The sequence below is a fragment of the Paramormyrops kingsleyae genome, chromosome 23 (genome assembly GCF_048594095.1).
Source record: "Paramormyrops kingsleyae isolate MSU_618 chromosome 23, PKINGS_0.4, whole genome shotgun sequence".
NCBI lineage: Eukaryota > Metazoa > Chordata > Actinopteri > Osteoglossiformes > Mormyridae > Paramormyrops > Paramormyrops kingsleyae.
In genome coordinates this window covers 18368934-18391340 of record NC_132819.1, presented here as the reverse complement: position 1 = coordinate 18391340, position 22407 = coordinate 18368934, and the positions used below count along the sequence as shown (strand labels likewise).

The following is a 22407-nucleotide window of genomic DNA, read 5'->3' as shown; positions in this document are numbered from 1 at the left end:
ACTACAAAGATGCAATTCCATGCTGTAAACTGGCTCCGGAGCTTCCCGCTATGTTGCGATGTTCTGAAGCGTCATGGAGTGGCCGTGCTCAGATGGTTAAAGGCGTGTTCACTCCAAATTCCAGCTGACCAATAGACGTGTAAGCTGCTAAGGCCCGCCCACCCGTTAAACAGTGCCAAAAGTCAGAAGAAAAAAGCATTCCAAAAGCAAAAAAAAATTGCAGAAGCAAAAAATAAATAAATTCAAAAGCAAAAAAAAAAAATTCAAAAGCAAAGAAAAGCATTCCAGAAGCAAAACAAATTAGAGAAGAAGGAAAAAAAATATTTTATTCAATTTTTTTGATATTTGTAAAACATATTTTCATTCTGATACTTAATGATTTGCTTGCGGTTTTCAAAATTTTGAATAATACTTTTGGCACAAAATTAACTCCACAGTAACACCTGTTATGCTGAATCGACCAATCAGAGAGCGCTATCCAGCGCGATTACATTTAACTTTATTTACGTTCGAAATTCACTTACTTCTTGTGAATCAATTTCACGGAAGCAAATTAGATGATGGCGCATCACAAAATGTATTTCTCGTGCGGATTCCTTTGCTGTTGGACCAAGAAAAAGGTATGCCTTTTTTATTCCAGTTTAAATTTTATGACCTGACAAATTTTGTTGTTAACGGTGGGATAAAACAGGGCGAATTTGTGGAAATGTGTCGAGAAACGTATTAACACAACATGGGCGCCTACCCTTGGCATTTAGACTTGTAGTTTGACTAACTTTAAGATTTTTATTTGTTCCCCTCGTTTAAGTTAAGAGTAGCAGGGCTGTAGGATTCTGTATAAAATATAAATCACGAATTTTTTTTTCACTCACAATTGAGATGGTGATTTTTGATCACGGTTCTTCTGCAACATGTTTCTTTCTTGATATCTGTCTCTGTATTCAATGACTCCAGGGCTCTCAAGTGTCACGCATTGAGAGTGACAGTCACTCTTTTCAGTCTTTTGTCACGCACTCCCGCCACACATTGTATTTCTCACGCGGAAAAATAATTTGTAGGCTAATATGCCGCAGAGCCCAATTTTTCCCCAGACCGCGGCACAGTAGCGCCTCACTATAAAACAAGCGTGTCTCCGCTGAAGTCTAATGGTGCGTTCCGTTTTTCTCTCGGAACTCGGAAATTCTGAGTTGAGTGACATTATGGTGCGTTCGATTATTTCTCTCCAAGTCGGAACTCGGATGAAAACGTCACGAAACGTCAAGAAAAACGTCGCTTCCCGTCGGAAACACGCCTCTTTTATGAAGTCGGACAAGATTTGCCCCAAGAGCCTGTCACTTACCAGCCAATCAAAAAAAAAAACGAAAGGGCCTACACAATAGCCAATCAGAAAATAGTACTACTGTATCTGGGTAAAATACAACACAACAACCAATGAAAAGGCATCCTGTGGAATGTCACTCTTGCCTTCAAAACTTGACAGCCCTGTGACTCATTTCTACATCCTGATTTCTGTAAAACAGCAGCGTGACATCGCCGCTACTGAAGGAGCCGTGGACGATCGAGTGACCAAGGAGAAGCCCCAGAAGAAGAGGATCAAGTTTGGACGGAAGTTTCCATGGTTGAAACTCGTGAAGTCGAGAGCACAGGAGAGGTAAGGCCCAAGATTTATTTTGAGCTCTAGCTTTCTCAGTATCATAGCTGAACTCTCTGCTCATGGCCGCACTCCTGGCTCTTCTAGCTCAGACGACGATGGACATGTGTCAGTTGACTGCAGGGACTCTGGAGACAGCGACACCCTCACGAGCAGCCAGAGTCCCAGCCTTTTCTCTGTGGACTCAGAGGTACATAGATCAGAGACATTTCCAGTGTGATTCTGGAATACAGCTGCATCTCGGTTTTCCCGTCTAAAACAGAATTTTTTTGTTTCCTCCAAGTCACTAACATCTGGAACCTCCCCTACTGGAAGCGATGAAGAGGAACAGCAGTCCCCTCCAGTGGTGACATGTGACATCACACCTAATGAGGGACCTTCCCAGTCCCTGAGAAGGTAACCAATATATGTAAGATCGCAGTGGCAAATCTGTAATGAACTCTATTAAGATGTGCGATAAGCTTTTTATTATTTATTTAATTCTTTTTCTCCTGCGTCGGCTCCTCTTTAAGGATCCCCAAGTGGCAGATTCTCCTCTGCATGGCAGACAGGGGTGACGTGGGGGATGGAGAGCACCAGCGGCTGGTCTGCCTCGGGTAAGTGCTAAGCTCCTGTGAACCTTCTGGAACAGGCTTCCCTAACTGCTACAACCAGCATCAAAGATATAGGTGGGCGAGGGTTTGAGGCACGTATCTTTCGCTGTCTTTCAGGCTACCAAACCTGGGACAGACCTGCTACATGAATGCCACCTTGCAGTGTCTCTTCCACCTGCCAACATTCTGCAAGGACGTCAGGAGGCAGGAAGAACACTGGGGTTTGGTCCCGTATGCCAACCTGATCAGGTACCCAACACAAGCATCCACATCATACAATCTCTCTCACACAACTACATACATGTGAATTTTCTATTGCTATGTCCACATGTGTTGCTGCCCTAATCACAAAAAGTTATAATGATCTGCTTGAAAGCGGCGATACCAACTCCAGTTCTCTGCCTCTCTTGACTTGCAGATATTTCTCTGATCTTCTGTCTGCAAGATGTGGTTCAAGCTCAAGGCAGAAGAAGACTTTGCTGAGAAACCTGATTCATACGGTTTCTGACCAGTTTGCTGAAGATGAGCAGAATGTAAGTGAATCACTAAACTATTCTGAAGTCAGTAAAGTTTTCTTTAGGATATTATGGCTGACTAAGGAATATACAATGATGAAAACACGCCTTATCCTGAATAATTGTAAGCGATCTGTTTCATATATACATTTTCAGTCTGCAAGCATTTTCTGTTTATCTCCTGTCATCTAGGATGCTCATGAATTCTTCAGCTGCCTGATGTCCCAGCTAAACGAGCTGGGAACGCTAATTCAGGCCTGGGATGGAGCAGCAATGTACGCCTGTCCTGTGGAAGGAAACCTGTCGTTCCAGATGCTGTGCCAGAGGACGTGTACCAGGTAGACCCTGCTGGTTTTATTGGTTTTGCACGCCTGTCTGAATGAATTACATGATGCTGCCACAAAGACACAAAGCAGTGATACACCATGGATGATTTAGTTCTTACTGAAGCTCCGAATGTTAGTGATTGGGAATATAAGAAATATTCAGTTTCTCAGTATCTCTTTCCACTTTCTTGGTCTCCTGCAGCTGTGGAGCACAATCATCCAGGATGGAAGAATTTACCAGTCTCTCCCTGGACGTCCTCCCACATCTGTCAGTGGAAGATCTGCTGAAGATCTACTTCAAGGTGTCTGTAATCTTGCACACAGGTTCACTCACATCTAGCTGTATTCCAGAGAAACACACGCTCACCCTACCCCTTACTAGCTGGTTCTGAAACATAGAATTGTTGTGTTGTAATGGTCCTGGTGAAAGGCAGTAATGGCTGAGTTCTGCTGTGTGCTGATTACAGGATTGTGAGGTAGAGTTCAGATGTGCCACCTGCAGGGGGAGCCATGCTGTCCTGTCATGGGCATTTATTACACTGCCTCGGTGAGTTCATTACTTTCCCAGCAAAGAGGAACAGTCGTATGCATACATGGTGCTCAGTAATGTGCACAGTGTGACAAACTGATGCTTTTGGGTTGAGCTGTATGTAGTTAATTTGCTGATAGACAATGAGGTGTGTGCGTTCAGTGCTGTCCCTCTCCCCTTTCTCATTGACTCTCCTTCTGCATCTGCAGTGTACTGGTCCTGCACTTGAAGAGATTCAGCTTCACGCCACAGTTTGAACTGGTCAAAGTGCAGGACCCAGTTCTCCTCCGCAGGGAGATCTCCCTGCTCCCCCACTTCAGGGAGATCTCCCAGCTGACAGGGACACCTCAGGCAGCACAGCTCCCAGAAGCTCACGGGACGGAGAGCCAGACCACAGAGGAGGCACAAATGTAGGTCATCTGCATGGAAATGTACAGCGAATGCCAAAATTAGAGCAGACATACTCCTACACAATGTAAATCCTTTTGAAAATGGGAATCGCTGTAAATAGACAAAGGTTACTTATGCAAATGAATGAACAATAGTCTGATTGTATGTATCCTCTGCAGGCCAGCTGAAGAACAACCCGGTGATGCCTCACGGATGCTAATTGAAGATGCAGAACGAGATGATGCTTTGGAGGGAGAGAGTGACACCGTCTGCGAGAACCTGCATACAGTGGACTCGCTGCCCCCTGCAGGTACACTGGCCTCAAACACACAATGGGCATTGGTGAACACGTTCACAAGAGGTACCTTAGGGTGCACTTCAGTATACATAATCATAATATACTGTACTATTCAGCAAACTATATAGAGGTAGTCTACAGTTCAAAGAATTTCAGAGTGGTAGTGGTGAAACCAGTAAGAGTAGATCATCTCCCCACAAAACCTGGTGCCAAGGTAGTGGGACGTTCCGGGACAGACCCCTGTCACTGGGCAAAAGAAAGTTACCCACCACACTGTCATTTTGGTTAGACCACTTATTTTATCAGTGTCTCCAGTAGAAATGTCATTTCATCTCCCATCTCATTGTGTTTGGTTTCTCCTGTGATTCCCGCCTCTCTTAAGAAACTGGACCAGAGACAGAGCAGCAAACATCTGCACTGCTGAGGGTAGGGAGAGTTAGAGGAAGACACCTGAGTGAGAGGGAAAGAGAGAGTGAGCTTAGGACATTAGTAAAGTTTAGTAAGAACGGAGAGTAAGAGACACTGGAGGAACGCAGAGTGGTGGAGCTGCCTTAGAGGTAGATGAAGCTCATGGTGAGTTTTCCCATCAGGAGGAGACGGCGGTTTCCGAGACGTCGGAAGGGCAGCCAGCCGGACACCAGTACCAGCTTGTTGGTATTCTCAGCCACCTTGGCTCCAGGGCCACCTCTGGTAAGATACATAAATACACAAGCGGAGCTCAGAAAGGAGCTCAGTAAGACCTTCTTACCCAAGAAGTCACTGTGTGAGTACTATAATACCACCCACTGCCTTTACCGTTATATTCATTTATGTAACATAATTCTCAGGCAGTGGAAATGCTCATATTCGAGTAGCTGCCCAAATGTGATGTTTGTAAAGAAGCTAAATAGTGCTGTGACCTGGTTGGCATATTTTAACCCGTATAATCAGAGGACGGCCTGCCTGTCTTTCTCGTAGGTCACTACGTCAGCGACACCTTCAGCGTGGAAGAGATGGGCTGGCTGTCTTTCAGCGACCACGTAGTGACCAGGTCAGAGGAGGAGCAGGTGCTGAGGAAGAGGGAGAGCAGCGCGTACATGCTGTTCTACACCCAGCAGGTAAGCGGAGAAACACAGAATACACTCTGTTACACTGCATCCAGCAGCTAAATACAGTGGATACATACTGTATTCCCCACCCAAGACACAGTTACACACCTCACTGCAATATGTCAGACCTTCAGAAACGTAAAACTGAGTCCTTTGTATTTTATGCTGCACTTTAGCCTGCCACTTGTACCACTTGATGCATTTGTAATGTGGTACATGTGCTCTTTTGTAGGAGTCCTTATACTGAAGACCACTGATGCCTCCATACTGGGGACCATGTCTTAAAAAGTAGGTAAATGCTGTGGTTTCTGGTTTTGTTGAGCCAAAAGAGGAAGGAAACGGTACCAATGAGTGTCTGATTACAGGTACGGACATAGAGGAGAACATGGAAGAGGACCGGAAGGACACGGAAGAGGACCGGAAGCACACGGAACAGGACCGAAAGGACACGGAACAGGACCGGAAGAACACGGAACAGGACCGGAAGGACACGGAAGAGGACCAGAAGCACACGTTTATATGACCCTGCGTCATGGTTTCAGCTTAGAGGACTGTTTGCCCAAATCGACTTCGAGCTGCCAACCTGAGGGAAGTTGCCAGACTTAGAGCTGCCAGACAGCAAAACCAACCTGAATGGCAGCAAGTCCCGTCAGCCATGTTCCCGCATCTAATGGACAGCCTCATCCGATGAGTACTGGCTGTCATAGCAGCAATGGGCAGACCGCCTTCTTATTAATGTCCTTGGGTTTTCAATTAGATCTTGCACGAGCAGGGTTGGGGTTCCTTTAAAGGTTAGGGTTACTCTCAGGGTTAACTCTAACCCTAATATTAACCGTAAATCTTGTAAATCTTATCCTAGCTGTAACCCAAAACCCTAAAATCCAACACTACCGTAGCTAATGCAAGCTTTATTCATGGCATAAAGGTTAAAATGCCCGGTAATTTCCTGTCACAACAGCACAAATGCACGTAAAATAAGTACACGATTACACTAGTATGACGAGAAATTGCCATCTCGCCCTCAGCTAGGCGAATGATGTCCCTCTCTGATTTTGCAGATTCTGCGCACGTCTGTACATTGCCGTGATACCCTTGAGAGAAGTACTAAATAGCTTTAGTAAAGATTCACAATAATTGTGCGCAAATCAAATTTGACAATATAGTTGCAGACAGAAGGTTTCCCTAGATACATATGAGATAAGCAAGACACATATGAAATGCACTTCTTTCAGTGTCCATTTTTATCATTATACTCCAATACAGACATGTCATAAAATCTAAATGAAATAATTGGCTTAATTTGATTGTGAAAGCACAAACATCTCTTGCTGCCTTTTTAATTAGCCAACATGCCATCTTGAAAATGTTTCAATACAATTATCCTGCATGACTGCCAAATTACCACTAGGTGACACTAAAGACTGCTGGGTAATCTACACTTCCATTCATACTGACAGGTTTACTGTACTATACTCATGTATGCAATGGTGTCATGTACATTTACATGGAAAATGATATTTAAAATATCAAAATAATAATATTGCAACAGTTCCTTTATGTGGCTCAGTGGGTAACACAGAATCTATGTGTGTGTGGAGCGCTTGTTCTCTTTGTGATGTGTGGCTTGTCTCTGGGCACACGTAGTTCCCATAGTATGCATGCGGGTGCCCTGCCATACCTGGAACAGGTGCGCTGGGAGCAAAAATGCGGACTGTCTGGGGTTCCCCAAGGACTGGGTTCAGAAACACTGCCCATTGCTGTCTGGAATAGGGACAGTGCCCTTCAAGGTCTTAACTAGCATTAGCAGCTGGAAAGTGTATGTAACAAATTGAATATTATGTGTTATGTAATATGCGCAGTTTTAAAAAAATGTTTATACTTAAAAAAATCCATCCATCAACCCATCTTCCAAGTACTTATCCAGTGCAGGGTTACAAAGGGGGGAGCTGGAACCCATTCTAAATAGAGAAAAGTACAAGGCAAGGGTAACTCCCCAGGCGGGACGTTGGTACTGACATAATAAATGAAAAAGCAGGCTTATGCTCTTTGTCACCATTAAGAATGCATTACCGGCAGTGAAAAGCCATTCTGCTTTTAGGAAAACAGTTGTTTTCCTTGTTCTTCCTGGGCAGAATATTACATTAAATGTTTCATTACAGTCCATCCCTGCTACCCCGACCAGGATAAGCGCTTGCAAGACGGATGAATACAGCTGCCAGCTCGTGAGGATTCACTTGAGTTAGTTAGAGCTTTTCACTTTCAGCTCAGATTGGCTTTGTCACGCCACTCATTGGCCAGCTTGACCCTCTGGCTGCATCCTGACCCCTCCCTTCCCATAATGCCGTGCCAGGTGTGGCGGGGAGCCAGCGGCTCCTGTAGCTACCCCTCGTCGGGCAACTTAGCAGGTTAGGTTTAGTAAAAAGTGAATCACCGCTTTGTGACAATATGCGTAGTTATTACAGAAAGGCACTGGTTACCCTCTGATGCAGATCGCTGACTGCAGGCAGGATAGAATCTTCCAGAAAGAGATGCACTGCAAAGGTAGTTTTCCCCCAAGAATACCTACTTCAACTAAAAAAAATCACTGCAGCTATTTAATGGTTGGGATTCTGAGGTCATCATTTTTTACTACTGTTAGGGAAAATAGTATATTTTATATTATTGTTAATTTGTGATCATGGATGTGAAAGTGAAGTATGAAGGTATTATTGTGATAATTTCAGAATAAATGCCAGTGACTGCAGTGGGAACTTTAAAATTAGAGAAATAATTCATTCGCACTTCAAAAAATAGCTTTGCATTGCACATCACTTCTTTCTGTAGCATTTCTGATTACATCAGTTTACAAACTTATAACAGTAAATATAAAAACAATTATTACGCAGATTGGAAGAGATTACTACAGCTCTTCCATTTTTGAAAGGGAGTAGTGATGTTTAATTTGTTTCCAGCAAAGCTCTACTAAACTGCTAAAAAAAAAAAACAAGCATACTAATATCATAAATATGAACAAGAAAAACATGCGGTTTCTTTTTCAGCTTTTTTTTTTTTTATTGTATATCCAAAAAACATATTTGGAAAACATATCTGTAACAGAGGTAACCATAGCATTTAAACATTATTCTGAATAAAATAGGGAGGGACAGACAGAGAAGTCATCAAAAAAGTCTAGGCGTGACGGCAGCTCTGAATAGAAGAGCTATTTTTGGGTGGTTTGAAAAAGCAGGACGAGCCCTGCCTTCACTGTCCTCAGTCAGCACCGCTAACGGTGGCGGAAAAGGTGGGGAGGTCCTGGCAGGTGGCAAAGAGGAGCCGGCGTGTGCCGACAGCAGCCGGACACCCCCTTCCATGACACCCCCTCCCCCTCCTCGTGCTTCCCTCTGACCAGTGGTGGTCAAATTCTTAGCAAAATCATTCCAGAATAGCAGAAGTCTCAGTTAAAATTAGGGACATTAAGACAGGATAAGTTAAGTAGGTTAACAAACAACAATGAAAAAACTATCTAAGCACTTGGCTATTTAGCTGAGAATCAAACAGGAGTTACTGCTTTAGAAGGGAAATCGCTGCATGACCTAATGACAAGCAAGTCAAGTATGAAACTTGCAATTTATTTTTTGTAAAGCTCATTATGTATGAATGTTAAGGAGTAGTTTTCACAAATTTTTAAATGGTTTATTTTGTTGATGGAATGGAAAATAGACTGATGCAATGTGAATATATTAAACACTTTAAATAAATGAAATGTCTTCGTTTCATTCTTTAAACTGTATATTTTGTTTATTACATTATCCAGGACATGACTGGGAGGACATTAGATCAGCAAAACATTTTTTGTCAATCATTTGCACCAAAACCACAGAGATGCTGAGTTTGGTTTTTTTGATGTCATGTAGCAGTTGTAACAGCAACAACAATGTATCAGATTGTTTTGTTAAATCTTAACTCACGTTTTGGTTATGATTTCACAGTAAATTAGCAAATATTGACAATATGGCTTATGTGACGTTGTATATGTTAATGTTATGGAACATAAGACCTGTAGAATACCTCCTTGAATTCCCATAAATATTTCATATTTAAGGAGGCTTAATTTCACCGTATGCCTGAATAAGCAAAGCTAGTAACAATCCTGACAAACTGAGACAATGAAGGATAAGGCACAATATATGATTGTCAGGCATCTATTCAGCCTGGATACATTGTATATAATCAGCCATTACAGGAAGCTAATAATAGAAAAGGCTTGGATTCTATATGCTGTAAGGAGATACACACAATTAACTTTAGAATATGCTGAAGATCATGGATCTTCTACAAGAAGAAAATTTGTGGTTAACTTTTGTCAAATGTTCTGTGTTTTTTTTCTTTGACAAAATTCATTTGATCGGATGCAGGAACAACAGTTTACTATCAATATTTAAAGTGCTTACATAGTTTAAAAGGCATATAGCTACTGCTAATGGTTAGAACAGCTAGAAATTAAAGCTCAAACAATTATTTCCTTCCCAAAGGAAAAACCTTTGGTTCCAAGCAAATTATTATTGCTATCTTGTTGCAAACCCCCCCCCCAGAAAAAGAAACAAAACAAACAAAAAACATGAAAATGCACATAATTTGTTTAAGAAAACAATGAATTTTAAAGAAAAACATCATTTTAGGAGAGAAAAAAAGTCCGATTTGAGTAACTAATTTTCCTCTGTGAAACACCAAATTACACATCATGTATTACAGGTAGATTTAATATAAGAAAGCATTAACCTCAAAATAAAGCCATTTGTTTGAAGTGATAAATACTTGTGGAAGTATTTCTGCTTGATGTGATGATTGCTGATTGCTCTTCAAACAACATTAGTCAGTTTGCTGCATTAATCAGATCTGGATATTTGATTCCGTTACAGTGCAGAGTTCTGCCAAGACAGAGAAATTCCTGATCACTACCTGTCTTCCCCAGTCTTCAGAGTTGTGAAGCTGGATACCTGAGTCCCTTTTTTGCTGTAACTCAGTACTGAATGTCTTCATTAGATTTAGCTCCTCAAGAATTACAACTACATAAGTCAGCTTCAAAATGCTACATTCTGTGACTTCAGATCTACTTTGGGAACAAATCTTTCACAAACAGAGCATGCACCCCTTGTGCAAGCAGGAATAATTTACGAGTATGTGAAGAGCAGATCAAAAATAACTATACTGTAGGTGTGTATGCATCGTGTAAATGGTAAGAATGACCGTAGATATTTACAAACTAACTGCTGAATAGAAAGATTAAGGCAAAGAAAGTAAAAAGCTTAAGGTAGCAGTAGATCATCGAGAATCCAACATTCCTTTACATGATTCCCTGGCTAATCTGCTGAATTTCAGCAGATCTGTTGGATTAGACTCAACTGTATTTATTATCTTAAATGACAGTTTGTTGATTTTCTAAAATGTGTACTTCTCCAGTTCAAGCCCTCTAAATATCTCTAAAGGCAGGATAAATTTGGGGCTGATTATTCTTTGGATAAACTGTACTTTAGCCTGAATATAAAAAAATCAAAACATTAATGTAAATCTGAAATATATGCAGTTGTAAAGCTGTAAAAAAATCTTTCATTCTGCATCCCGCGAAATAAAATGCCGACTGATTGTAATTTTTCACAGAATGTCTGTTACTTTTTTGTATACATTACAGTACTTCTACAACACTGTTAGGTACTGTACTTAAACAGGTGAATTGTGTGCTGTCTAATGTTTAAACATCCCATTTTTATATAGCAAGCAAGCTAAAAACACCACAACCAAGCCATATACATCACAGTGTTACAAAAGAGTGTTAAAAAATAAGGCACTAAAATATTCTTCCAGTTTTTCTGCAAATCTGTAGCTTCTTTTGCCACAGAGGCCTTGGATTGTCGATGATCTACCCTTTTTATGACACTTTTTGTTGTTTTTATGTAAACACCCAATAATCTGAATGGCAATAAAAGAGAAAACATTTTAGTTTAATGCAAATGAAAAGGTTCAGCATCCTCGTTTTGCTGGTAGACTAAGGCACACGTCACTGGGAGACCCTCTCTGTAAGTTCACCCAGAATCCTGCTGCTCTTTCTCACACAATGATTGACTTTGCAAAAACAATAAAAAAAGAAGCTTCTTGGTCCGCAGACTGCACTGCTCTTTGACCGGAGATTCAGTCGCTATTTACTGTGGAACATAACAGTCTCTTCGCACGCAGTCCTCCATTGTCTTGGGGTCAATAAAAACACACTTTTTCACTCTTCCAGATCACATCTTTGTCACTTCCTGGGTCTGCGCCTGCTCTGGTGACTCTGCAGTGGTTACGCGTGCCCATGTACTGATATGCTGGAGAGATCGTTTCTTATGATTTCATTGACTGTGGAGGAAAGGCAGAGACAGAGACAGACGTGTTAATGGCGGCCAGCACAGAGAAGGGCAATGACCCTTCGAGGATAAAACACATGCTGAATGAGTTTGACACAAACAAGTCATCAGAATTATGAATGTGCAAGAATACCATACATACTGTACTGAACCCTGTGAAAACACAAGAATTTAAAATATAATCATACAGTTAAAAGGAAAGAAAACAATTGTCACCTATACGTTTGGAGCAGTTATTCTAGTAAGCTACTCTGCTTTGTGAAGGAAAAATATACAGCTTCTTTTTTTTACCAAAACTCGCGACAAATTATCTTAGGTCAATTATACTTGGTTTTTAAGAAAATGGAGTTTGAGAATTACAGTGATTACAAAATCATACACTAGAATCGAGGCAAAACACCCATTTTCTCAGTTTCAGTGTCAGCATAGTGATGGTGTTTTGCTTTTGTAGGGCAGTAGTGTTTATGACTGCTGATCAATGAGATTTGATTTGAAACACATTTCTGTATTTATATGAATCAGAAACACATTGAAAGAAATTAGAAACCAATTGGCATGAGACTCATCGTACTTTCAGATGCCAAAATTTGCAGACAGTGGATATGGTGTCTGAAAATGTCCAGAGTTTGTATCTGATAGCAAAGCTGAGTGAGAAAGGTCACTTTAGCCGGCCTAAGACTCCTGTCTTTCCTGTTTTCCTGCCCACACCGTTCCCACACTCGAGAAGCCCAATCTCCGCTTTATCGCCTGTGTTCTTTGGCAGATGAGATGGAAATGACGAGCCAGCGGAGGCCGAGCGGCTCAAAGGGAGCCCGGGTACACCTCACAGCCTGGTGATAAGGGACGGATTGGGCGTGGCTGTCCAGCAAGCTGCTCCTAGGAATCCGTCAGTAGCCCATAGCCATGTCAGGGGAGGAAGTCCCCCGTTCTCCACACAAAGCACATTCAATCTCTTTATCAGCTACTGGACATCCAAGCAAACAACCCAGGCTACTGGCTCTGATATCTCCTAGCTGCAAGAAGATCAGCTTCTTGTGTGAAGACCTACAAGAGCAGGACAAGCGATGCCAGACAGTGTCGTAGGCTAACCTACCCAAGATCTGTGAATGAAATGCCTGAAGTCTTCAGAGGTCACCATTATAATTTAAAACCATCCTGTTCAGACTCATCATGCAGGACCAATTTCAGATGCAGCCTATAAAAAAACCCCCAACCTTCTACCAGGATACACCTAAGTATGTGTGACATCAATAATGCTTCTACCAATGAACATGCAGAATAAATGTTTATCTCAGTGTTTCAGACCATCACTGATTTTATCACAGGCTGTGGTTATTTACCTCTAACTGATACTATTACATATATGGATGTTAAGGTTAGGGATTAGGGATTGACACACATCCCAACGATCTGGGAGGCACAAAGACACTCATATATAACCAAAGACTGGAGGAAATGCGTAGCCACATGATTCGCTCTTGTGGGACTTTTACACCGCACACTGTCATCAAGCACTAATCCTTTAAAGAGTCAAACATCAAGCATGGTACAGACCATGGTGTCTTATCAGCTTGAATATCTATGAGAAAAATGAGACACTTCCCAGGTCAGACAGCTTCTTGCTTCCTAGAACTTCAACCCTTCAAGTCTCTAAGTTTTGGCATAGGTGGTTCATGAGCGATCTGTGGCCACCAACACGGTTCTGTGGCAGGCCTCATCTGCTGTGTGAGCGCAGATCAGGCCTGCCACACTTGGCGGTAAAATAAAGCCTTGCTTTGCAGGCGGATTGCAAGGTGAGACGGACTTAGGGGTCAAGAGAGTGGCCTGGATCCTCAGTGAATTTGAGTACGGCACTTACAGTACGTTGGTGGAAATATAGCATCTTTGCATTAAACATGAGCATTAAAGTATGAGTTCATCATTACTGTAGGGTGACCGTTAGACTCTTCTGAAAACAGCCACGGCGAAAACTCGGTAATATACTGCTGCCAGAAAGCTGCAGATGAACCAAGAGGCAGCTAAGCAAACGCTCTGCAGACGCCGTTAAATAGATGGAGGCAGAAGCAAGGTGTGCAGCAGCAGACACCCATGTGGAAGCCCTCATGCTCCGGCCTGTAGGAGAAGCAGGGGAACAAAGTGTGATTTGTTTGGAGTATAGGGTTGAGAAAACAGTGCAGCTCCTGCTAGATTTACCGCCCTCCACCATCTGGACAGCTGCAGTCTATTCCTTTGGCCAGTCGCAGGCCAAGCTGACTCCTACTGCGCCAAGGAGTGAAACAATAGAATGGAGGGGGGGCGGGGGGGGGTGAATTAGCACGGAGCCACGCTGGCAAGGGAAGGCCTTGGCTCTAAAGGAGGAATTCCCCCTGACCCCGACTCCCACAGTCAGGGGCTGGTTCATCGCTCCGAAGCCTGGATTTCACCCTGAAGAAGCACAGAAGAAACCCGTCCTTTGTCTCGGTGATTCCAAGCACAGACTCTCCCCGTTTCGGCCCAGTCCAGATACCTCTCTTCCCAGCCAGCTTGGCCTGGGGTGGGCCCGGTTAGCCGGTCTCTGGAGTAATACAGATCTCTGGGGTTTTATCCCTGAATTTTCGCTGCATTTTCCTGGCGGATCAAAACCGAGCCCCAGTACTCTGACTGCATAACAATCAGCCACCTAACATGCAAACACTGAAGAATCTTCTGCTGCAAATTTAATAACTGCTCATGTAATTTCACAAATATCTCGTCGTGCCAAGACAAAGAAAATACGTGACATTAAACATATCTTACATCTAAGGAGCAACAAGAATGGACAACCTATTGATACTGCTTCAGGAAATTCTTAGGCCATATTGAATTTATCGGTCATCTGCTGCGAGGGAACATTTGTGTCATGAGAGAGGAAAAAGCCATAAAATTACGTTTTTTTGGATCGGTACCCATGCTTCAGCTTGACCCAGATAGACACTAATGGGTTTCCTTTAAATATCAGTGTTTTATGAATTCTGGTAGTGGAATTTATGTTTCTTATTTGTTTACTTATGCATCTGCAACACAAGCCACTGAGATGAATGCATGGGCTTCCGATTCCCTCATCTCTATGAAAATTGCTAGTAGTGCACCGATTGTGCCAGAAACCGAAGATGATTGTAATCTTACTGCTGCAGAACAGCGAGAAGTCAATTTCATTCCGCATTTGGTTATTGAACTTCTATATCAGGGTTCCCCAATTCCAGTCCTGGAGGGTCAGAATGCAACACAGTTTGCAGAGTTCCCTGCTTTAACACATTTTAATCAGCTAATTAGCAGGTTTAGTAGGTGTCCTTGAGCAGGGAAATCTGCAGACTGTGTTGGATTCTGGCTCTCCAGGGCCGGAAGTGGGGAAACCTGTTCTACATGTAGAAAATTTAAGCAGAGAAGTCTGAATTTTTGTGATGTTTCATAATACTGACTGTACTTCATATGTTAGACTGTATCAGATTATAACAAACCAAAGTGTTTTTGGAGCCCATCAGATTAAACATCAGGAATAATTACCCAATTCCGGAGTGACATATTGAGCAGAGGTCTTACACTACAACTGCAGATGTTATATTATCATGTTCACATTTGTTCGAAGTGTTTACTGGCAGCGCCATATAGGAAAGCTTCCAGAAAACATTCTTCAGAAAAGAAGAGACGTTTGCTGTATCTCACAGCGACTATTGGATGCGTCACTGAAATCTCGATAAGGGAATCTGAAAGCCAGCGTTTTTGAGATGGCGAGGTAGAATCATCGACCGTTTTTCCTCCAAAACTGGCGGCGGTTTTTGTTTTTGCTCATAAAGGGAAATAAATCCTTAGACGCTGAACATTGGACCTGCCGTCCTTAGTGCTTCCGCTATTAGATAGAAAAGTGACCATGCAGTAGTCAGCTACTGCAAATATGCACATTGAACGATTAGTCCCGGTTTAAATCAAACCGCTTTCGCAGGGTGGTCTTCAAACTGGCTCCAGCTGCATTACTCCAACAGATTCAGCCCTTTTCCTACTGCCGGTCTAGTCTCACATCCCCTTCCTGGTGGTTGCCACACGTCTCCGTCTGTGGCACATCTCTCCTTATCTAGCTCCCATCCTCTAATCCAGCACTTCTGAAACAGCCACTCGCTATCTTAATGCTGCAGCCCACAAAGAAAGTGTTTCTTACCAAATTTTAGACACCCACACAGACACACCACAATTTAATCGATCAGTCAGAACTACTAACTAAGCTACACGAACGTCATTGTGTCATCTGCGTACATTATGGTATATCTGTCTCACGAATCTGAAAGGCTGCACATCTCCAAACTGATCCAGGTTGGACTGCATCCAGAAAAGGACTGAAAAGCATAATGTTCATTTGCCAGAAAGGAATTTACACACGTTTCTAATAAATCTTTCTTACAAATATATTCAGGATATATGTTACAAGGGCAGTTGAAAATGGTGACTTTTTAAGTGAAAAAAGAGTGTTATTTATACAGGGGGCTCACATCTATCTGAATTATTTCCAAAGAATCGACCCATTAGTCACTGAAATTACTTGGTCTGCCCGGAACACTTCATCTTCAGCTACAGACAATGGCATTTTCTGGCTCCACCGGACACTAGTGGCAACGTAAGATGTACTGGAACTTCAGGCAAGACGACACTTTTATTAGACCAGGGACCCTTTTATTTACAGTTTACATGGCTTGGAATCACTGCTGGATAGTAAAATGGTGAAAGGTTATGAATCCTCATTAAATGTGAAGTCCTCGGGGCTCCATAATTACTCGCTCATGATCAGGAGGGTGTTTAATAAAATGAAAACCTCGAGTTCAAAAAGTATTTCCCGCTGTTCTTTTTATGGTACTGACTTCAGCAACACCAATGCATTGGTGTGTGGGGGGGGGTAGGGGGGCTATTCACTGAAGCTTCACCTTGCATTTTAGTGCTCCCACATTTGCCATGAAACTGTCTTGGCTCATAGATGGACCAGAGATGTGCTGACGATTTGGCCCTAGACCCGGATCCCACACCCAAGCCCGGTAAATTACAGCACTGTCCCGACAGTCTACTTTGTTACGTCAAATACTGCATCTCGCCAATGTCAACAAAGAGGAATGTGGGGGCCCTGGTAATTGGAGTGAGATGGAGATTAGAGAAAATAAAGATGACGGAGAGATTCAAAACGCCACCAAGAATTTGGTTTTAGTCTTGATGTGGGGGGGCGGGGGGGGGGGGGTCGGTAATGGCTTTAGCAGGATCGTGCATTTATATGCGAATGCTAAGCATAGAGTACGAGCCAACAGCACAAGATGGACTTATTTTTGTCCAATGACTTGTTCCGATTTGATCCCAGAAAGGGCAGGGTGACCAACTGACCAGACGCAGAAAAAGACAGAACCTTTCCCAATCTGCCCCACCAAATATTGTCCCTGACGTCTGTCGCCAAGGGACACGTTTCATGGTGCTAACACATTTCATACGGCAACTATAATTGAAAATACAACTGTTGATCTTCATGTTTATGGACATCTCCTGATCTGCACCCTCAACAATACACAGAAACAGACTTGTTGCATTTCGCACTGAACACATTACACAGACACTTAAGCACACTGGGTTTGGTGCCATTAAATCTCTCACGATCCGATCTGCTAGGGAGGGTGCAAGTCCATAGAAAAACATTCGAGATAAACACTTAGTAAAGAATGAAGAATTTCACAAACAAACAACACTGTCCCGCATCAGAACAACAGCATCGTCACTGACTGACAGCAAAGACAATATTTAAAGCTTGTATTAGAAGTCACTCTATTATCCCCTTAAGACAGAAACTTGACAAAGTAGGGGGGGAAATGAAGAAGCCAAAGGTGAGCCTGCAAACATTGTAAACTCGGGGGCTATGTCCGGCCCAGCAAGGAAGGTCAGCGGCTGCACTAGTCTGATATTGCTGAAGGAGATGTTTGATTTCAGGCTCCCTAGAACCAGGACAAAGGGCAGCGTAAAAAAGAACTATCAACGAATGACAGAGACACATGGTTATGTATGGTTTTATCTGTGACTAACTTCTTGAAAAGCCAAGTGAAAGGGCACGAAGCTGCAATTTTTGGGAGAAAAGTCTCACATTATTTTTTAAGTAACCACACGGCGTTGACAGAATTGCTTGTTGGAGGCCGAAGGGCACATGAAACAGACATTTCTGTCATCATCATGGCAAACATTGAGTTCCAGATGACTGTATCAACCACTTGAGGCCTAGGGGTCCTTGAAAGCCTGACCCTAATCCAGCCTGAAGTGGAACCACCTTCAGGCAGAAACTGGAGATCTTTAACCTCACAGGACAGAAGGAATTGCAGGAAGTTTGCTGGTGAGACTGGGCACAAATTCAATGACTTTACTGATATCCTGAATGGATCATGTTATACAGTATGAAGTCTGTTTAGACAGGATGGTATTCTTGTTACTCACTTTGATTGAAGTCAAATTGTCCATCTGACTTCATGAGAAAAACTAACTGCCCCCACTGATATTCACAGGGCTCAGCTGGCCCAGTGTCTAATTCAATAAACTCTTATCGCAATAACACACCAGCAGAATCGATTACAGTCTTGTTTCACCTGGCAACTGTCCATTTTTCTGTCTGAAAAATGATTTTGTTGGATGCCTTATTTGTTATGGTGTTCCATTTTGTGAAATTACAAAATGATGCACACACTATCACGATTTTTTTTTCAATGATTCTGGCTGGAATTACATGTAACTTAAGAGGGGAAGTGAAATATGTTGATTGCATAAATATTCAAAAACTCTAAGCTCAATATTTGGTGAAAGCACTTTTGGCAGCAACTAAGGCTACCACTCCCCCCCCCCCGTTCTCTTTGGCACATTTGCGTAAGGAGAGATCTTCCCGCAGGTTCTCGCTAGGATTTGTGACAGCATTTCAATGGACCACTCAAGGACGTCCAAACCCCAGTGAAGCTCGGGCCTTTTGCTTTGGACTGCAGCCTTTCTTTGTGCTCCACTACAGAAACCAGAAACCACCCTGATCACGTCATCCCCACAAACTGACCAAGCAAATAAGTACATAGGCACCTTAGGAGAAAATCCCACCTCTCACAATGTATGATAAAATGTGGATTAGGTGGTAAGAGGAAAATAAGCCACCTGGAACAGTGGACCTGCGGAGACAGCAATAGGCTCGGAGAGGCTAAATGACGCAGTTAATACAGACTCAGCACAATGCATCACCTATCAACAGCATCCCTGCCGTCTAAGGTGCTCTCACCGAATACTGAACGGCGGGATTTCAGATCAGAAAAAAACTGACGTTTTTAACTGCAGTTTGATAAAATGGAGCATCACAGGAAGCGGCAAATTCATTTGAGAGCCACTGAATGCTATCATATTTTCCGATCATTATACATAAATCACTTATCCAGCATAGGATCATGATGAAACTGGGGCCCATACCAGGGAACACAGGGCCCACCCTCGTAAGCGATATCAGCGTTTTGGAGACACAGGTTTGTAATTATATCTTTGTGGGGACTCTCCATTCATTTCTTGGGGAAAAATCCTAATCTGCGCAAAGACAACCTTAACTCCTACCCAGCCTTGACCTTAACCATAAGTAACAAAACAAAATACAAGACTTCTGACATTTTAGTTTTTTGACTGCAGTCACAGATTTTTATAAACTCGAGTTCCCCTTTCTGGGGACAATGTCAAAGTAACAGGTTTGTATCATACCTACAGTACTGCTATTCACTGTGCCGCCCAATTCTTCCATTTTTTATCCATCTGAATATGATCAATAACATCCTATCTGGGGTGACACTCAGCAGGTGGCTAAAAAAATTGAAGATAATAAATTTCACTATGTTACAATAGTGAATGTTTCCAAAGAAGAGAGAAAATGTGTTTTTAAACAACAATAACAGTATAGTAACACCTGTACGTTATTTCAAAAGTTTTATAAAAGTTTTAGAATTTAATCTCAAAAGCAGTGCAGGTGCCATCACACCTGCATCTATCACGCCTGCCTCTATCACACCTGCCTCTATCACGCCTGCCTCTATCACACCTACCTCTATCACACCTGCCTCTATCACGCCTGCCTCTATCACACTTGCCTCTATCACGCCTGCCTCTATCACACCTACCTCTATCACACCTACCTCTATCACGCCTGCCTCTATCACACCTACCTCTATCACACCTACCTCTATCACGCCTGCCTCTATCATGCCTGCCTCTATCACGCCTGCCTCTATCACGCCTACCTCTATCACGCCTGCCTCTATCACACCTACCTCTATCACACCTACCTCTATCACGCCTGCCTCTATCACGCCTGCCTCTATCATGCCTACCTCTATGGACCAGCCACCTCTAGTGTCCCAGTGACCCTGGACTGGATTAGCAGTTATGGAATATGGATGGATTTCAGAGGGATGAAAACTGAAATCTAGATGTTGTCAGCATCTCCATACAGCATTCCAGAAAGGACTGGAATGTGTGCCCCCCCCCTCCCCCCGTAATGGATGAGCATCCCATCCAGGGTGTCCCTAACCTTCTGCCTTTCTGTATCACACCCCTCTAAGATTTTGAGAAGATGGAAGGATCAATGGATGAAAGGAACTTATTGAATATCACAAGCACGCTAAGATTTCTTTATTTTGTTTACGTCTTTCAGCTCTTTTAAACTGTGAAAATGTGTCACGTTCAGGGACTTTTGTTGTAATCTCATGAGACACAGATATTTCAAAAACTAGCCCACCAAACCATGTTAGACGCAGTTACAGGCACGCGTCTCTCCAGAAAAAGTGTCCGTGCACCAGAAGACGAAATGGAACAACGCACAGGTGACAGGTGTCCCGGCACCCATCGGTACTCTCCGTGTCACCGCATGGCATACGCCTTACTGTAGTCTTGTGACTTTTACTCAATCTGCCCACGGTTTAAATTTAGTTCAACAGTCACATGCGAGAAACACAGATTTATCATTTACTTCTATTAATAACTAAAAGCCCCATCGAAATTTCACTTCCTTCGTGCCATTTTTGTGTCTTAAATAAGTTTCACAAGTGTTGCTTAACCCAGAAAAGAATGACGTAATAAAAACACCAACAACAAAAAAAAAATACTAGACACACAATTTATGGGCAAGTGATTGGAAATTTTGTGCCTTCAGAATTGTGAAAATCTGCTAACTGTAGCAATGTGGTAAACAGCATAACCTTTTAAAGGATTTAAGAACATAAGAACATAAGAAATTTACAAACGAGAGGGGGCCATTCAGCCCATCAAGCTCGTTTGGGGAGAACTTAACTAATAGCCCAGAGTTGTTAAAATCTTATCTAGCTCTGATTTAAAGGAACCCAGGGTTTTAGCTTCCGCTACACTAGCAGGAAGACTATTCCATACTCTAACTACACGCTGTGTAAAGAAGTACTTCCTCAAATTTGTTTTAAAATGTTCTCTCGCTAATTTCCACTTATGACCACAAGTTCTAGTATTTAAACTAATATTAAAATAGCCATTTGGCTGAACAGCATCCAGACCCATTAGAATCTTATAGACCTGGATCATGTCCCCTCTTAGTCTCCTTTGCTCAAGGCTAAACAGATTCAGCTCAGCTAACCTCTCCTCATAAGACATTCCTCTAAGACCAGGAATCATTCTCGTAGCCCTCCGTTTCACCTTTTCTAAGGCAGCAATGTCCTTCTTAAGGTATGGTGACCAAACCTGCACACAGTATTCTAGGTGGGGTCTTACCAAGGAATTATATAAGTGTAACATCACCTCCCTTGACTTAAGCTCCACACACCTAGAGATATAACCCAACATTCTATTGGCCTTTTTTATTGCTTCCCCACACTGGCGAGAGTGGGACATGGAAGCATCAACATACACACCGAGATCTTTCTCGTAATCAGCTACCTTTTCACATAGTCCGCATTACAACAAAATAAACACAGGAAACAGAAAATCATACTGTAATATAAGGAGATGGAGTGAAAACTAGAGTGAAAAGCCTTTTTTATCAATGAGTTACTTTTTTGTTTTTTCCAAAGCACCGATCTGACTGTGAAATTTTGAGCTCTGCAAATGCAACTTAATGTCAGAAACAAAAATAGTTCAAATAAGAAAGAGCCAAGGGAGATCAGAGGCAGAGTGCTTGGGAGGCCGCTGTCAGCGACTCGACCGCCGCAGTAAGCCGGTAAAGCGAGCCCGTCCCCCTCAATGCGAGGAGCCCCCACCCCTGGCCAGAGACTCATCGCGTCATCGCTGGCCTTCTTAGGCGCTTTCGGCACGAGGCCAGCATTCGTAAAACTTTCCATGACTTTCACTTCTGCCAAAGGGCTGCAGGAGACATTCAGAAGCCTGAATTAGAAGAACCAGGGTCCTTGACCAGGATAAGTGGTTAGGAGATGGATGGATGGATGGATGGATGGATGTGGAGTTTGATGAGACAGTTGGCACTTTTTAAAACATGTGTCTAGACTAATGTCTCCCAGTCTGGTCCTTGGGGACCCACAGCCTTTTTGCTCCGGGAGCTGGGAGGGAGCAAAAACGTGGACCGGCTGTGGCTCCCCATGGACTGGATTGGGAAACACTGGTCTAGACGGCTTAAAGTGACCACA

The 22407-nt window shown here is 42.8% G+C and overlaps 2 protein-coding genes across 12 annotated transcripts in view; one reads left to right on the top strand and one right to left on the bottom strand.

The window, feature by feature from the left end:
* The first annotated feature begins 436 nt into the window (after nt 1-436).
* Nucleotides 437-7822, top strand: LOC111852365 (ubiquitin carboxyl-terminal hydrolase 37-like). 4 transcript variants are annotated; one of them, XR_011984886.1, is made up of 18 exons: nt 437-620; nt 1521-1651; nt 1739-1841; nt 1935-2047; nt 2164-2247; nt 2362-2493; nt 2663-2777; nt 2952-3097; nt 3288-3387; nt 3553-3632; nt 3824-4024; nt 4184-4314; nt 4685-4728; nt 4893-4992; nt 5260-5399; nt 5623-5678; nt 5756-5802; nt 5845-7822. XR_011984886.1 is itself a non-coding variant. In XM_023828240.2 (17 exons), exons 1-16 carry the CDS (start codon nt 558-560, stop codon nt 5635-5637), a joined length of 1698 nt encoding a protein of 565 aa, XP_023684008.2. In that variant the 5' UTR covers nt 437-557; the 3' UTR covers nt 5638-5678; nt 5756-7822. The 4 variants fall into 4 exon arrangements, 2 of the variants coding, with proteins under 2 accessions (XP_023684008.2, XP_023684017.2); XR_011984887.1 differs by lacking the exon at nt 4685-4728; XM_023828240.2 differs by having other exon boundaries at nt 5756-7822.
* Nucleotides 7823-8416: 594 nt separating this feature from the next.
* nfatc1 (nuclear factor of activated T cells 1) overlaps nt 8417-22407 on the bottom strand; it is a 54165-nt gene continuing 40174 nt past the window's right edge. For all 8 annotated transcript variants that reach the window (XR_011984885.1, XM_072705441.1, XM_023828179.2 and 5 more), the window contains one exon: nt 8417-11759. Coding sequence is in view for 7 of the 8 variants with exons in the window: in XM_072705441.1 (XP_072561542.1) it covers nt 11704-11759 (56 nt within the window). In the remaining variant the exon portion in view is untranslated. The remainder of the gene's footprint in view (nt 11760-22407) is intronic.

Bases quoted from the DNA above. Each gene is read 5' to 3' on its own strand.
- LOC111852365 (XM_023828240.2), top strand. From the start codon at position 558: ATGATGGCGCATCACAAAATGTATTTCTCGTGCGGATTCCTTTGCTGT. The intron at 1,652-1,738 runs GTAAGGCCCAAG...TGGCTCTTCTAG, and splicing joins AAGTCGAGAGCACAGGAGAG to CTCAGACGACGATGGACATG. The intron at 2,778-2,951 runs GTAAGTGAATCA...CCTGTCATCTAG, and splicing joins TTGCTGAAGATGAGCAGAAT to GATGCTCATGAATTCTTCAG.